General features: G+C 38.7%; 1 protein-coding gene across 2 annotated transcripts in view; it reads left to right on the forward strand.

Annotated features, from left to right (window-relative positions):
* Positions 1 to 6,575, forward strand: part of Ptp69D (Protein tyrosine phosphatase 69D) — a 384,912-nt gene extending 378,337 nt beyond the window's left edge. For both annotated transcript variants that reach the window (XR_012412347.1, XM_073981639.1), the window contains exons 10-12: positions 5,487 to 5,794; positions 6,044 to 6,179; positions 6,238 to 6,575. Coding sequence is in view for 1 of the 2 variants with exons in the window: in XM_073981639.1 (XP_073837740.1) it covers positions 5,487 to 5,794; positions 6,044 to 6,179; positions 6,238 to 6,306 (513 nt within the window). In the remaining variant the exon portion in view is untranslated. The remainder of the gene's footprint in view (positions 1 to 5,486; positions 5,795 to 6,043; positions 6,180 to 6,237) is intronic.
* The last annotated feature ends 11,823 nt before the right edge of the window (positions 6,576 to 18,398 follow it).

An 18,398-nucleotide genomic window follows, 5' to 3' on the forward strand; every position in this document is an offset into this window, starting at 1 on the left:
CTGTGGGGGGGGGGGGGGGAAGTTTTATATCCCCAACGAAGACTAAATACCAAATTTAAGCCTTTTCGGTGTATTAATGTGGCCACAACCTTCAAAATACCGAAAATCGGGAGATATCGTCCTATGGGGGCTATATCAAAACGTGGACCTATATAAACATTTTATGGTAGAAATGTTTCTTAGCCTCTGGAAACACTACGAGGGCAGTTCGGAAACTTCTTAGCCTAGCACAAAAAGCGCGGTATAAACAGAAAAAAATTAAGTGTTTTGGAAACTTCCATCTCTGTTATGAACACATGTTAAATTTTGTTTCGATCTGGCAACTCATTCATATAGAAACAGGTGTTCAAAAAAGACGCATCCGCAATTTTTTTACAATGAAAAAATTAGAAATGCGTGCTGTCATTAAATATTTACATAAAAAATGTTTGTCGGGACAAGAAATTCATAATGATATGGTGAATGTGTTAGGTGAAAGTGCTCCTTCATATGCAACAGTAAAAAATTGGCTTGCTGAATTTAAACGTGGTCGTACAAGCATTGAAGATGAACCACGTAGTGTACGTATAAAAACAGCAACAACAACAGAAATTGTAGCCAAAGTGCATGATATGGTATTAAATGATCGACGAATAAAAGTGCGTGAAATTGCTAATATCATGGGCATCTCAAATGATCGAGTCCATTTAATTTTGCATGAAGAACTACATATGAAAAAGCTTTCTGCAAGATGGGTGCCGCATTTGTTCACAGTCGATCAAAAACGCATAAGAATGAACATTTCTCAAGCTTGTTTGGATCGTTTTAAGCGAAATAAAATGGATTTTAAGCGTCGTTTCATAACTGTTGATGAGACATGGATCCACCACTATACTCCAGAGACAAAAGAACAATCCAAACAATGGACTGAAGCTGGAGGAAGTGCCCCCAAGAAGGCAAAAACAATTCAATCGGCTGGTAAGGTTAGGGCAACGGTTTTTTGGGACTTCAAAGGTATTTTATTGATTGACTATCTGCAAAAGGGTAAAACAATAAATTCAGAGTACTATTGCAACCTTTTGGATCAATTAAATGTACAAATTCGAGAAAAACATCCTGGCTTACAACACAAAAAAATAATTTTTCATCAAGACAACGCACCAGCGCACAAGAGTGTTCTAACAATGGCTAAAATCAACGAATTAAAGTACGAGTTGCTTGACCACCCACCTTATTCTCCTGATTTAGCTCCCAGTGACTTTTACTTGTTCCCAAATCTAAAAAAATTCCTTGCTGGCAAGCGATTTACCTCAAATGAAGATGCATTTACAGTTGTAAACCACTATTTTGAAGACCTTGAGGAAAACTATTTTAATCAAGGGATAGAATTGCTAGAAAAGCGTTGGACTAAGTGTATTGAAGTTTCAGGAGATTATATTGAAAAATAAAAATATTTTTGAAAAACTAGCTATTCTCTTTCATTGATAGGCTAAGAAGTTTCCGAACCGCCCTCGTAAATACAAAGTTGCAACCGATTCTGTTGTCAAATGGGACTAATACATTCAAAATATATTAAAATGACACGTACTTTATATGGGGCGTTATATGGGGGCTATACCAAAACGTGGACCTATATAAACCAACTTTGGTAGGAATGTTTTTTGGCCTCTGGAGACACAAAATACCAAATTACAACCAATTCGGTGGTAAAATGGGACAAATATCTTAAAAATTCTTTAAAACGACGACGCGTCATTTTGTATGGGGCCTATACGAAAGCGTGGACCTACATAGCCCGCTTTCAATACCAAAAGTCCAACGTACAAATAATAGATTTTCCCAAAATTTCATCCACCTACGTCAGTCCGTTCGGACGCTAGAGTGATTTCCACAGACGGACAGAGGGACGGACATGGCTATATCGATGTAGAATTGCACGCTGATCAAGAATCTATATAGTTTGTGGGGTCTACAATGATTATTTCGAGTAGTTACAAACGTAATGACAAACTTAATATACCCCCATCCTATGGTGGAGGATATAAAAAAAATTACTAACTGCCCACTTTATCTCTTTTCTGCTTACAACCTTGTCGATGAGACTCTCATCCACTGACTCTTGGACTTGGAAGTTCTCACATTCAATGTGAAGGTTACTGGCGTCCGTGCAGTCAGGGAAGTGGGTCTCAGCAAGAGGGTTTAGAGTCTCAAGACCTGAGTCTGTCCACGTACCGTCAGGTTTTTTGATAGTACCAATGGATTTGGGGTCTTTGGAGAGTATCTTACGGAACCTGGCAGCGTCGTTTACTCCTTCTACAGACTCACAGAAACAAACCCATAACTTCTTTTTGGCGCGCTTGATTTCACTCTTGAATTTGTTGAAACTCGCTTTATACGATTCCCAGTCACTGTCAAGCTTCGTCGCATTCGCCCTATTATACAGCTTTTTGGTATTTTTCCGCAGTTCGCCAAGATCCTTGTTCCACCACACCGCTTGGGATTTCTTCCCAGGATAAGTTAATGGACAGGCATCCTTATGGCAGCGAAGAAGGATGTCTGTTAGGTTGGACACTTTACTGTTAAGCTCAGCAACTGTTACTATCCTTCCGGTGAGTGTCAGTTGATGGTTCGTCAGATCAGTGAACCTGTCCCAATCTGTCCTTCTCGGGTTCCTATAAGGATTTTGGCGGACACCGTCGAAAGCGATTTCGAAGTACATATATCCTCATATGATCCGAAAAGGAGCATTTGTTGGATACTTTCCAGTTCCTGACGACAGAATCATCTAAATTTGACAGATCATCATCTAAATTTGCCTCTAATTTTAAAGGTGGGGCCATTTCCTTATTACATATTCTTAGATTATAAAATTGAAAATTGACTCACCTCTAATGTTAAGGATTAGGTTACAAACGCCCAGGCCCTCCTTTAGCGGCCTGTGTACCCCCTGATTTGGTGGATCAGGGTCCTCATACGGCATGTAAATTGAGGACAGGAGAGTGGCCTTCTCTCTGCCGTTCTCCAGTCGCACCGTTCACATGTCTCCATTGCTAAAATTAGATAGAAAGATTAGGTTAAGGTTCTTCCTACTTACTACACAGGTCCTCACCTTGTCCCCCTCGGACGATGCGAAGATCTCGAAGTTGGCATTGTTCTGTCCAGAGACCTTATTTTTGTATATATATAAGGTTCCTGAACTAGAACAATGTCCACCTTTGAGTTCGTGAGGGACAGGAGTAGCTCGGCGGCAGCTGCTTTAAAATGATGCAGATTAATCTGCAAAATGCGTAGCAACTGCCGCCTACCTACTCCTACTGTGTTTCGCGAGGTGGACTCAGTCGAAACCGAACCCATCCTGAACCGAAATTCAGTTTTCCCTCACCAACCTTGAGGTACTCCTCTCCTGAGGAGTCCACCGCCATCTTTACGTCCGTCCCACCATTCTGCTTACAAGGGGTTAGACTTATTACAGTCCAGTCCTTAGTAAGGAGACCTGGGTTCTGGGTTCTGCTCCAGCATCCTCAGCAGAAGTTCCTTGTCCACCGCAGGTGGGGGAACCCATGCTGGGAATACCTTCCTAGATGGTATCTCCGCTACAAAGACCGCAGCAATTTTTGCCCCCTCGTTGAAGCCATTAACGGTCTTCTTAAGGTACTCTTGCGAGCTCCTGTTGAGACATTTGATGACCTTAACTCCCTTCTGAAGGAACGCGCCGCCAAACTGACGGTCACCCTGATCTACCTCAGTGGACACAATGGCTCTACGAAGACGAGTCTCGAAGAGCTCCAGTGACTTTCGCTCATTTTCCCGAAGGGGTCAGCTCTGTCGATCATTGCAACCAAAAGATCGTCATCAGTAGCCACTGTGGCCGTTTTGCCATAGGGTTTCATACGTCCTTGATCACGGGCCTTGGTAGCAGCTTTTCCCGAGGAGGTGGACGCCTTCTCAGTACTGGTGATACTTCCCTTGGTTTTGCGATCGAGAACCATAGGAGTCCGCCGTGTTGACCGCCTGGGAGATCATCGTCTTCTTTGGCGAACGCTGTGGGCCTTCTGAAGAGCGAACACGCTTCACAGTCTTTGGCTGTGAGGACTTGTTCGCCTTCTCAGAAGTCGAAGATCCTCCCGTCGTGACTCCCGAACAGCTTGCACGGGTCTCAGAAACCTTTTGTTCTTCCGCTTTACCCCGTCAGTTGGCGTAGGATCCGGATTTGGGACAGTCGCCTTTCCCAGTTGACTACCCTTACGAGAGTCTTTTGGTGTCGGATTATGCCCCTTATCCTTTTCCAGTCCTTTCTGATCCGGGTTTGGCTTCGGAACAGCTTTAGGTTCCAACTTACTGCCAAAAGCAGCAGGCTTCACCTCCACTTTTTTGCTTGTCACCGCAGTCTCTTTCGAGTCTTTGGCTGAAGCAGCGACAGGGTTTGGGAGGAAGATTTTATCCACCAAGAGCTCACATCTGGGTGCATTAGAATAAGTTCTTTCGAACTTCCTAACGCACTTGAGCTTACCCTTGTAGTCTGCAGCCTCTTTGGCGGATATTGCAGTTACGTCAGTGTCCGTCGATGAAGTCTCCTTGGATTCCCCAACGCAGGCCGGAGACTTAGAGTCAGTGGTTATTGTTGGAGTTTCCGTTGATTCCTCATCGTTGACCATCGACTTGGAGTCAATGGCTGTTGATGGATCCTCTTTAGATTCTTAATCAACATCCATTAACTCAGCAGCAATCTGCCTCCGAAGCTTAGTATCGGCGGGTGCCGATACAGGACCAGACTGGATTCGATTTGTTAGGGGTTATGAACCTAAGTCCACAACCTCTTCGACCACAGTGGACATGTCATCATCCGACCTCCTAGTTGACTCAGCTGGGATCACCGTAATGTCCAGTTCGTCGTCAGTGAGGGTGAGATTATTTAACAAGTCCTCTGGTGGCATGGTCGGAGCAAGTCTCTCCAGTTGGTCAAGGAGTTCCCTTTGAGATATGTGAAGACAGCATCGCCGTCGGTTTCCCTCAAGCAATGCTGACTCCACATATCTCAGAGACCCCTTTCCATCCGCCACCCGGGAAGACGCGCCCAGTAGAAGATTGGCAACTGCCGTGGGGGTCAATAAGGTTTATTTGTGTGCACCCCAAGTGCTGCCGACTAGGGACTTGTGAACCTTGTTCCTATGAGGAAAAATTTATTCAGCCTTTCACAAATAACATCAGTTAAGGTGAATGACGCCAAGTTCGTCTGCAGGGGGTGGAATACAGGAGAGGTAAAGTTTAAACAGTTCCGGAGATTCACTCCACCTTTGGGAACTAACTCCCTTTCACTCTACGGGGCTTCAACTTCTTATGCCGTAATTCTACGTACCGTTGGATTTCACACATATTATTGGTTATCTAAAGATCGTTGTCCTCAAACAGTGATGAACAGTATATGTTTGCAGAATTTTGTGTGTCTACCTGGTGATTGTTTATAATTTTCTTATGTACACCATTCCTTTTTCTTTTATTATTTGCAGATTGGAGATGGTCCAAGAAGGTGCCCCAGATATTGGGCTGATGATGAAATTCAATACGACCACATTATTGTGAAGTACATGCAAAGTGAAAGCTGTCCTTATTACACCCGTCGGGAATTCAACGTAACTAACTGCAAGATAAACGATACAATAAAAGTTACACAATTGCAATACAATGGTTGGCCGACCGTAGAAGGAGAAGTACCAGAGGTCTGTCGTGGAATAATAGAACTAGTTGACCAAGCGCTGTGCTATCATAGCAAAGATAAAAATGTTGGTTGTAAATCACCACTTACTGTTCACTGCAGGTTACTAATTTACCCCCAGTTTATGTATTTCGAAACGAAAATGTGTGCGCATGAAAGACACCTAAACTTTAGTTTTTGAAATATTATTTCATTTGCTTTTGCTTCAAAACAAAAAACAAATTTGAAATACACACTCAAATTTTGGTAGTTTTTCTTCCGCATTCGTTTTCTTATCGACATACATAAACAGGCCCTTAAACTATTTTTCTTGGAACCACTTGAATGACAAAAAATTTCGATATTTTCTAGTTTGGGGACTGACCGAAGCTCTATATTTGTAGCGATGTGTATTTTGGTGCAGCAACTACGTAACGAAAAATGTGTTGATATTTGCACAACTGCTAGAAAAATAAGATCTCAGAGACCAAGGCTAATTGACACATATGTAAGAAAATGTAATAAGAGAGTTATTACTAAAATTATTTTGTTTATATTTTTTTCAGGCACAGTACGAGTTCCTATATCGAGCTATAGTCAACTACGCCGATCTTCATAAATTATCTTCCGAGTAAATGTCATCATTGCAGATATTTAGATATAGAGAACGCCATTTATCACGTATACACAGATAGATATAATATTTAATTATTACACCCAATCATTTTGTAAAAAAAGTCTCGAACTAATTTTGTAAGTTTAACATTACATTGCATAGTATTCTACTTAATTCTACTCCTGGTAGCATAATGTGTTAAGCAAAAACCAAAGGACAGTAAGTGTAAAATTTTATATGTATAACAAATAAAACGTTTTATACAGGAACATGTTTAATGATCATAAATAAGCATATTTCACATAATTTCTGTGGGTGGAACATTTTTTACTATTTCCATAGAAGATTTTCTAACGGGATAGAATTTCAAAAATGTAGGACATTTCGATTTTTGTGACTGCTTTAACAAAATAGCGCATTTGGAGATTACGCGTCCATTTGAGATAAAAACATCAAAAAATCAGGAGGGTGTGTATAAGTTGGATACGTTGGCCTTCAACTTCCCAAGCCTAGTCGATCACGGATGCTGATTGACATCATCTGGCATCACCTCGGCAAATTATCTCTGCGGAGCCCGTAGACTATTGATGCCAACGGGCTGCGGTTGTTGTTGGTTCGCTCAGTTTGATACTTTTGCTCTCACTGGAAATTAATTGTAAGTGTATTAGAAAACGACAACGATCCTCTGCGATCACTGCAATCCTTCATTGCAAGAAAGAAAGCTACTTGAACTCAATAAAGTCTCTTTCAGTTATTTTCGAGAAAAAAGTGAACAAGTATTGTTTTTTTAGTTTGTTCTGCGCTACTGGTTGCCTGTGTTTCTCACCCTATTTCGCGGTATTGCATTGCATACAGTCCACTCCAATAAAACATTCTTTTTTAAATTGTTAGTCGTGGCTTAACATTAATCGCATTAATTTCCGTTTCGTCGCGAAATAATCGATTTTCCTAATAAGCTTGAATTTATTTGATAAATACTTAACACAAAAAATAGCTTCTTTGGTTAAACTAATATGCCGTCTTATTTGTGTTTGCTTATTGCACACATTCGTTTTGTTGAGAGATCGAATTTTATTAATGTTCTAATACTCCCAACAACAATAATATTCATATTCCCAGTGCCCTTTATTATTGAAATTCCAACATACCAACTGTTTAAGTAAGAATTGATATTTCATTTGAATTCGCATTGTTTGGAAATGCTCGCTTTTCGCACTACTTTCATTGTGTCTAATTTGCATACTCGTTAGAAAACGGCTAAGGGTAGTTTACACTATATGTAAATGTCATATGACATGAACTTTTCCATCGTTATATATTCGCTAATATGTGCAATATTGGAGATTTTCCTTACGCAATTTACTCTATTCGTCCACACCAGCAATAATGTAATAAAACTACGTTTCCAAATTGCCTCCGTGGGTAGATATGGAATGATTTTATTTTGTGTCATATGACATTTACATATAGTGTAAACTACCCCTAACTCCTTTTTTGTTACAACAGTGATATGTCATCTAGGAGTTTTCTAACGAGTGTTGGTTTTGCGCCTACGCGACCTTTCGGCATTATTATTGACACTTCGTTTTCGATCGCCATCCGTAACACAGGTAATCTGTTCTCCATACTTTTTTTCCCTTTAGTTAATTTTATATTTATTTTTTACTCTTCTTTTTATTATTTGAAAACTAAAACGTTCGTGTTTTTATTTCTCTATTTTTCGAAACGCAATTTCGGCGCCTTTACATTTTGGTCCACTCGAGCCGGATACGAGCCCTTGGATTGTTTTGTTTTTTGTTCTAATTGGTTTTCGTTTTTATTCTCGCAGCAGCATCAACAATCATAATCATCTTCATCGTCATTAACATCATTATCATTAAAAATATCAACAAACCAACAGGTGAGTTCGCGTTGTGGAAAAAATAATAACAAAAAATATATAAACAAAAAAATAATATTCATCGTCCAAAAATTCTTTTCGATTTATTTACAACAACAATACATACGGCCGCTTTACAACGCGTCGCGTAATCCTTTTTGTCTTTTCTGATTTTTTCGGTGTTATTATTGAACATTGAAAACCAATAAAAAATAATTTCTGTTGCAAAATTTATTGTGGAAAAAGTGCGAAAAATTGTCAAAAACAGTGTATTTTTCATTAGTGAATGGTGGTGTAATTATTAATAAAATTTAATTAACACTCGTGTTAAATTTAATTTAATTTAATTTTATTAATAAAATAATTCATTTTGTTTATTGAAAATTAATTACTTAATTATTTCCATCGGGTTACTACTGTCTTGTTGTGCCTAGCAAAACCACCGAAAAATACACGAAATTATTCCTTCTATTCTCGCATTACTCCCTGTTCAATAATACACAATAATATAAACATACATACGCTAGTGACATACTTACGTCGTCGTCGGTCTATTGCTTGTTATATACACACACATTACTTACATACATACCATTGCTAGCAGCTAGCCTAGTGAAAATATTTTTTTTTCGTTTCTCTTTTGTTTGCGTGTACGCTACACACATCGGGTCGGTCGATTGGGGCTGGTTTACACGTTGGGTACAAAAGAGAAAATTGTTTGCATATTAAATTGCAGTGTGTGTTTATATAAAAATAAATACATTTTTGGACATTTTCGATTATCGTGCACCCTACAGTCCGCATTTACGATAATATTAATCGGTTTGGAAAAAATTATTATTTTATTGTAATTGGACATAAAAATAGTAATTTTTTGCCGTTTTTAATAATTTTGGTATCGTAAAAAATATTTCAAGCCTAGTTATTGAATATTTTGATATAAATATTATATATTATTTTTTTGAATTTTTTCGAAATATTTTTGCTTTTGTGGTTATTTTGTACACTTTTTTGAAAATTTTTCGATATTATTAAAGGGAAAAAGTTAGTTTTTCGTTTATAATTGCAAACTTCAGCGATTTCTCTTAATTTTTCGTAAATTTTGCTATTTTTGTTTGATTTTTTTGTGAAAAATCTTGGAAATTCTTGTTGGATTTGGAAAGAAATTTGATCTTTTCGCAAGAATTTAAACTTTTTTCGACTATTTGAGTTGGATTTCTTCACTTTTATCGTTTTGTTGTCGCATTTTCTGATTGAAAACCTTGGTTTTTGATTTTTTCGTCAATTTTGAAGTTTTCGTGTGATTTAAAAAAAAATCTTTGCAAAATGCCTTTCACTCCTCTCAATGATTTTACCCGAGATTCGGATAATTTGGTAAAATTTTGTGCCAAAATTAAAGACGCGAAGGAAAAAGATTTAGATTTCTTTATTTTAGAAGTGAAAAGTACCGAGTTGGTTAAAAACTGGTCCAAGGTGGAAAGTTCGTTTGATAGTTGCCTCGAGTATTTGAAATCGGCTGAGGATACAACTGCGGAAGACATTGGTGTTGTCGACAGTGATGCCAGATTTGCCGATTTATCGGCATTTTGCCGATTTTTAGTCCAAAAAAATAGAAATGCCGATTTGCCGATTTTTACCCCTAAAATGCCGATTTTTAGTTAAGGCAACTTGTTCACATAAAATTTCCATTTTGTATGAAAATTGTGCTTGCTAGAACTAATTTGGTACAATAACGAAGACAACTATATCGTCAAGAGTAGTTTGATTAATAATAATAATAATAATAATATTAATAATAATAATAATAATAATAATAATAATAATAATAATAATAATAATAATAATAATAATAATAATAATAATAATAATAATAATAATAATAATAATATTTGTTTAACATTTTATAAAAACAGTTTGAATTTTCTTGATTACCATAACGTGTACTTCAGTATATACGTCAAGGAAATTGTTCAAAAAACGAAATTGTCGAAAAGTGGGTTAGTGGAAATAATTAAAAACTGCACAAACTTTTACATTGAACTTTGTGGTCAGATTTTGAAGCGGTTTAATTTTGGAAATAAATTTAAGTGCCTAGCTTCAATAAATCAAAGTTTTATATTAAATGGCACACAAGATTCATTTTTCGACATTATAAAGGAATACGAATGCTTTATAAACATAAACGAGAAGCAAGAATCACGCGAACTTTCACGTTTAAATTTCAAAAATTTGTTTAAAGATAAAAACGTAGAGTTGCTAGAATTTTGGAAAAAAATGTGTGAATTAATATGTGCAAATTCTGAATCATTATTTCCTATTTTGTCCAAATTTATTAAACATGTTTTAGTCTTGCCACATTCTTCAGCAAATGTGGAAAGAGTTTCTAGCCAAGTACATTTAAATAAAAACAAGTGCCGAGATCGATTAGTTAGGGACTCGATGGAAGGAATTCTCTTTACTAAAGACTACTTAAAATTAAATAAGTCTAACTGTTATAATGTTGTCATTAAAAAATGATTTGTTACAAAACTTTAATTCAAATATTTATTACATAAATTTAATTTAATTGTAAACCAACATTTCAAAATTCCAATACAACTAGTAAGAAAGTGTCAGTCGGCTTTGCTGACAGAGGTATACACTCAGCCTATGTGAATTGAAACTTTCTTCTACGGACAGATCGAATGTTTTTAAGGTCTTTTCAGAATTATGTGGCCATTTTTAGACATTTTAACTTGCCGAAAAATGTGGATTAAAATTTAAATTCAAAAGTGTTGTGGAGGTGGTACTTAAAGGAATGGACCTACATAGTCCATTAGGGAAGTGGATTTTATTTTGAGAGTTATATCTTTTCGATAGATATCGCGCCCACTAGTCATTTCAGTGGGTCATCGTTTAACTTTTGGAATCGGTTGATCAGTTCGAGAATTATCGTGCTCTACAGCCACTACATTTGGTGCCATAGGGGTGTTTACACCTCTCGGGCTATATTCTCAAGAAGTATGGACATGCCCCTGAAAAAGCTTTTACCGTCGTAATGGAGGCAGCGTATTCAATTTGTTTCAAACAAAATCGAAGTGATTCGAGAGCAGGGGCTAGATTCTTGTTCTATGAAAAATTGAAATGAAAAATATTTCCTTTATAGTTTTTTTTCATTTGACAGTTTTCTCCTTTGTAAAAGTTTTCATTTTACATTTTCATAGAAACGGAATTGGGCCTCAGGTCTTACCCCCAGTTTTTGTAAAAAATTTTATTCTTCTCACACGAATTGTCAAATTTTGTAGATCGATTTACTCGTTTTAGCGCAAATGTAGAGCGCTGATTTTTAAATGAGGAATCCTTAATGATATATGGAACGGGTATACGAAAAATTAGATGTGTATGTCATCTGAGGGCTGAGCTATGAATGTCTAAATTATTACGAATATAGACGAACGAACAAAAATAAGTTACAAAAACTGGGGGTTAAAGAAAACTTATACGAAATTTAGTGTGGGAGGTACCCGAAGGAATAGACAAATGAGTCCATATTCGTACCTAACCTATATCTTGTAGACATATTAGGATGTGTAAAGTACTAAATCGACTAAATCAGTCACTCCTTTCAAGAGTTATCGCGCGTACAATTTTTCCGAACATTTTTGGACTTTTGTGTGGGAGGTTCCCGAAGGAGTGGACCGATTGAGTACGTATTGGAACCTCATCTAAGTCTGGTAGACATTTCACGACGTGTAAAGTATGGACCAAATAGGTTACTCCCTTCAAGAGTTATCGTACGCACAAATTTTCCGAACATTTTCGAACTTTTGTGGGAGAGTCAGCCAGACAGACAGACGGGCGGACATTGCTAAATCGACTCCAAATTGTCTGAAACACATTTCGTCCAAACATACTTGGGGTCCAAAACCATTATTTCGATGAGGTACCTTTTGCCCGTATGAAAGTTTATATACCCTCGTTAGCATAAATGCTGAGACAATATTTTTATACGTTTTGTTTAGCTTGACTGAATTGAAAATATATTGATTTCATATATACATACACGTACTTATAAATATATACTACATATACATATGGTAAAACCATTTATATTCATACATATTTTGAATTATTGCCTTGGGTTATGAATTGTTAATTGTTTTGTTGCACTTAAAATGTTATTTTTTTACTTATGCTTATTAAATATAGCAATAATTTGAGCTGAAAAAAACGTTATTTAATTTGCCGATTTTTTGCCGATTTTGAAAAATTTCTGCCGATTTTGCCGATTTTGGTACCCGAAAAGTGCCGATTTTCGACCAAACTTATCTGGCATCACTGGTTGTCGATGGAAAATACGCAGTAGTTTATGAACTTTTTATGGAATGTCAGGCAATAATAAATAAATATTTGAACAAATTTCTGCGGTCTCCAAAATCGTCATTGAGCTCTTACAGCAGTTCAGTGGTTTCGTTAAATCAGGATCCTTCCAATATTCCCACTCCAAGGGAAGCCACGAGAAACGATCCCGGTTTAAATAACACGATTTCGTCTACCCACACTGTTCGAAGTATTGGTATTCAGACTTCTAGCTCCCCAATATCAGGTATTTTGAATTCTAGATAGCTCGAATTTTGTTATTGACCCGCCAAATTTAGACATTGTCTATAATTTAGCTTTGCCTCCATGCGATATTCCCGTTTTCGATTTCGGTGATTTTCTCTCGTGGCCTACTTTTAGAGACTTGTTTAGCACGGTTTATATTACAAATTCTAGAATGTCGGATATCGAGCGTCTTTGTCATTTGACGCAAAAAACTAGTGGGGAAGCTCGTGAAATTGTTTTTAAATTCCCCTTGACTCACCGTAGCTTCAGTCTAGCATGGAATGCTTTGAAATCGACTTATGACAATCCTCGTTTGTTAATTCATAGTCAGTTCAAAGTATTATTTTCGCTTCCGGTACTTGAAATCGAGACGTGTTCGGGTCTCAAACAAATCTAGCGTGGTATTAATGGTTGTTTGTCTGCAATGTCCATTTACGACGTTAGTACGGAAAATTGTGGGAGCAAAGTGTGAAAGACAAAACTTCTATTTCGTTATGGAAAGATCTCGATAGTTTTCTAACTGAGCGAATTCAGACGCTCATGTGTCTTCACGATATGAGAGGAAATGATTCGGTTAAAAAGTCGAATGTGAAAAAACTTCAAACACACATGGTTAATACCAATTCATCTCGTTCTCCACAAACCTCGCGGAAAAATGATTGCATCCTGTGTCCTCAACAGTTCCACTTGCTTTTTGAATGTCCTCGCTTCAAAAATATGTCCCTCTCGGCTAGGTTTTCCACAGCGAAACGTCGTAGATTGTGTGTGAATTGTTTGCGTAAAGGGCATGAGGTAAAAAATTGTGGTAGTCATCGTCGGTGTTTGAAATGTAACCGAAATCATCATACGTTGTTGCATCGTAGTGATTCGTCTCCTAACAGTTCGACTACAAATGTTCCTTCGGTCAACCGAAGTGCAACTAATTCGTCCAACCCTTCACTCGTCGACCGGTCTCGTCCATCCACTTCCACAACAGTGCAAACAATGCATGCTTGTCACAATCAGTCGGTTCTTTTAGGAACAGCTATGGTCCATATAATGCATCATGGCATTTCGTACCCCGCTAGGGCTTTAATAGATCCAGCCTCTGAATCATCTTTTCTGACAGAGCGACTACAGAATAAGTTGAAACTTCCTGTATGTTCAACGAATGCAGTTATTTCGGGTGTAAATTGTGCAATTTCGGCAAATTCACGAAAAGTTGGTCCCATTAAAATTGGAAGCCCTTGCGATCCCTCGGTATTTTTAGAAACTCGTGCATTGGTATTGCCGTCAATTTCTGGGAATTTGCCTTCGTTTGCAGTTTCAGCTGATTTCAAATCGTCTGGCAGATGTTAATTTGTTCGATTCACGTCCTGTGGATCTTTTGTTGGGTGCAGACTTGTATCCAAAAATCTTGTTAGATGCTTGTCAGTCAATTTTGTCGGGAGCATTGCTTGCTCAAAATTCTGTTTTCGAATGGCTTGTTACTGGTCCGATCCCATCGTCGGGAGTTCAAACATTTGCCACTACTATTGACGTCGCCGAAGAGGACTCGTTGAACAAAACTTTGTTGCGGTTTTGGGAATTAGAAGAGATTCCTAGACGGAAAATGTTGACTCCCGCAGATCGTATCTGCGAGGAAAATTATGTCAGAACCACGCGTTGAGATTCAGACGGTAGATATATCGTGACGCTACCTTTCCGATCAGAGTTCGGCGAAGACATAGTTTTGGGATAATCTCGTGCTAACGTTCTTAGACAATATATTCGTAATGAGACGTCTTTGACAGGAAACCATCCGTAAAAGTAATGTATGATAGGGTCGTGATCGAGTATTTAGAACATGGCCACTTGAAGCCAATAGATATTTCCACTACCGATAGCTCTCTTTCGTGTTATTTGCCTCATCATCCGGTGATTAATCTCGAGAAACAGACTTCTAAGTTGCATGTCGTTTTTAATGCCTCCAACAAAACTTCGACCGGGAATAGTCTGAATGACGCGTTATATGTTGGACCTACATTACAACTCGACTTAGTGGTTTTGTTACTTCTTTGGCGAGTGTATAGATTCGTGTTCAATTCATACATCACTCAAATGTATCGGCAAATTCGCGTCGACCCTAAACATACCCCGCTTCAAAGAATTCTCTATCGGGACTCGCCAACCAAACCAATTCTCGATTACGAATTGCAGATGGTGACCTTCGGCCTAAATTGTGCGCCTTATTTAGCAATTCGGACGCTATTGAAACTCGCAGATGAGACTGAGGCAGAATTTCCACTCGCGGCTAAAATATTGCGAACCTCCATGTATGTGGACGACGTGTTAGCAGGGACTCATGACCTCGAGACCGCGTTAATCGCTAGGGATTCGAACTGAGGAAGTGGACGGCCAATGACAAGTCCATTCTCGATGGGTTCCCCCCTGAGCATTTAGTTGATGCTCAAGTTTTGTCGTTTGAGGAAGCTAGTGGTTCCAAGCCCCTGGGAATTAGGTGGAACGCTAGGTTGGATTCGTTCTACTTTGAAGTTAGTCCCATCGAAACTAAGTCTCAGTATACTAAGCGGGAAGTACTTTCGGCAATCGCCAAACTTTTTGACCCAGTTGGTTTGTTAAGTCCTGTTATTGTAACGGCGAATTATAATGAAAAAGGTCTGGATGGATCAGATTGGTTGGGACGATCCTCTTTTGCCCGCTACTTATTCGGAGTGGCGTAAATTCGTTGATGCTTATCCCCAAGTAAATTTAGTAAAAATTCCTCGGTGGATTCGATATACCCCGGAATGTTCGGCAGAACTTCACGTATTTTCGGATGCCTCGGTTAAGGCATACGCGGGGGTAGCGTATATAAGAATTGAGTCTTCAGAGAAAAATGTATTCGTGCATTTGTTATCGAGTAAAACAAAGGTAGTTTTCCCTTAAAATCGATATCACTCAGTGTTGGCGTCTCAACTTGTAAACATTATTGTTAAAGAGATCGACTTAGAGTTTCGTCAAGTCTACTGTTGGACGGATTCTACGATTGTGTTGTCGTGGCTTAGGAAAACCCCCTCCACTTGGACTACATTCGTTGCTAATCGAGTTTGTAGAATTCAGGAAAACGTTGGTAATCATAATTGGTATCACGTTAGGTCGGAAGATAATCCTGCAGATTTGGGTAGTCGTGGAGCTTCGCCGGCAAATTTGGCTGCTAACCCTCTTTGGTGGCATGGTCCGAGATGGCTCAGTCTAGGCAAGTCGGATTGGTCTATTCGAGACCTGGTTCCGCTTGGAACAGAAATGGAAATGCGTCCGGTTCATTGTCACTTTTCGTATTTCTCGTCCAATTTTGAAGATGTGCTGGAAAAGTTTTCGTCACTTATGAAAGCACTTCCTGGTATGGCTAACCGGTTGTATTCGTATTCAAAACTATGGATTTCCGTCGCAGAGTTAAGCCAGGTTCGAAAATAGTCGATATTTTCGGACAATGGTACGAATTTTATGGGTGCTTCTGGTGATCTAAGTCAAAATTTTCGTCATTTCGTTCGGTGTAGTAATGATTGTGTCTCCTCTATATTCGCAGCTCGTGGCCTTACGTGACAATTGGGTGGGCACTGGAGCTGGGGTAAAAAGTTTTTCGAAATCAAGTTCGAAACGTTCGGCTTACTTTTGAAGAATTGACCATCGTATTAGCTAGGATAGAGGCTAGCTTGAATTCGTGTCCTCTGGGTCCTAGGTCGGATAGTAATGATGACACCAGGTCATTTTTTGATTGGCGCGACTTTATTCATTGCCCCAGAACCTGTCGTAGTTGAAGAACCGTTATCGCTTGTGAACCGGTTTCGTAAAGTCCAAGCTGAAGTTTATTTATTTTTGTGTTCCGGATGTCAGTACGGTAAGCGCGTTGTGAGGCGGCTCATTTGTACTCTTTTGAACTCGGGGTAACATATTAATTTTTTCGTGGTAAAATGAACGCTTCATCTGAATACGTCACTGCGGGTTCTACTGAAAATGGAGATCTATCGAAATCCGTCACTGCGGATTGAAAGAAAAAAATTGTTGACATCGGAATCCGTAACTGCGGGTTCTTCGTTATCGGCTTCGAACACGAATTTCGTACCTTCCAGGTCGGAATCCATAACTGTGGGTTCCAATACGACCTTGGCGTCTTCGGGCAATTCATACCATGTTCGTATGGTAGGAAGAGAGCGTACGTCCGTTACTGCGGACGATTCGTACACGCCTCATAAATATTGCTATCGGTATGTCGGAACTAGTTGAATTGCTCACAAACAACAAATGATATGGTCCATATGTGGAATGAAGGACAATGTCGTATCAAAAATAATTACAAGATCACGACTAGAACTTAGTTTTGTAAGAATGTGATTGCCAATATTAAACGATGTTTGGATGGGATTGAGCAGTCTATAATAAGATACGTGAAAACATTTTGTGAGATTCAAATGAAGCTTATTTGTTTGACACCACAGGTCTAAATAATTCAAATCAGTTTGCAGATTATTAACATCTTGCAATGAGTGCACTTTGCAGAAAAACTTCAAGTCATCTGCATATAAAAGAAATTTGGAAGTGATGAAACAGGATGTAATGTCGTTTATAAATAGATTAAAAAGTAGAGGCCCAAGAATACTACCTTGAAGCACACCCGAAGTTTGTAAGTAAGGCCTAGATCCCTCGGTATTTTTAGAAACTCGTGCATTGGTATTGCCGTCAATTTCTGGGAACTTGCCTTCGTTTGCAGTTTCAGCTGATTTCAAATCGCAAATGCCAAGTATTCGTCTGGCAGATGTTAATTTGTTCGATTCACGTCCTGTGGATCTTTTGTTGGGTGCAGACTTGTATCCAAAAATCGTGTTAGATGGTTATCAGTCAATTTTGTCGGGAGCATTGCTTGCTCAAAATTCTGTTTTCGGATTTCTTGTTACGGAAGTTCAAACATTTGCCACTACTATTGACGTCGCCGAAGAGGACTCGTTCCTAAACGGAAAATGTTGACTCCCGCAGATAGTATCTGCGAGGAAAATTATGTCAGAACCACGCGTTGAGATTCAGACGGTAGATATATCGTGACGCTACCTTTCCGATCAGAGTTCGGCGAAGACATAGTTTTGGGAGAATCTCGTGCTAACGTTCTTAGACAATATATTCGTAATGAGACGTCTTTGACTAGGAAACCATCCGTAAAAGTAATGTATGATAGGGTCGTGATCGAGTATTTAGAACTTGGCCACATGAAGCCAATAGATATTTCCACTACCGATAGGTCTCTTTCGTGTTATTTGCCTCATCATACGGTGATTAATCTCGAGAAACAGACATCTAAGTTGCGTATCGTTTTTAATGCCTCCAACAAAACTTCGACCGGGAATAGTCTGAATGACGACTTAGTGATTTTGTTACTTCGTTGGCGAGTGTATAGATTCGTGTTCAATTCAGACATCATTCAAATGTATCGGCAAATTCGCGTCGACCCTAAACATACCCCGCTTCAAAGAATTCTCTATCGGGACTCGCCAACCAAACCAATTCTCGATTACGAATTGCAGGCGGTGACCTTCGGCCTAAATTGTGCGCCTTATTTAGCAATTCGGACGCTATTGAAACTCGCAGATGAGACTGAGGCAGAATTTCCACTCGCGGCTAAAATATTGCGAACCTCC

This window comes from Musca autumnalis, unplaced genomic scaffold, assembly GCF_047663935.1.
Source record: "Musca autumnalis isolate F117 unplaced genomic scaffold, ASM4766393v1 scaffold_4, whole genome shotgun sequence".
Taxonomy (NCBI): domain Eukaryota; kingdom Metazoa; phylum Arthropoda; class Insecta; order Diptera; family Muscidae; genus Musca; species Musca autumnalis.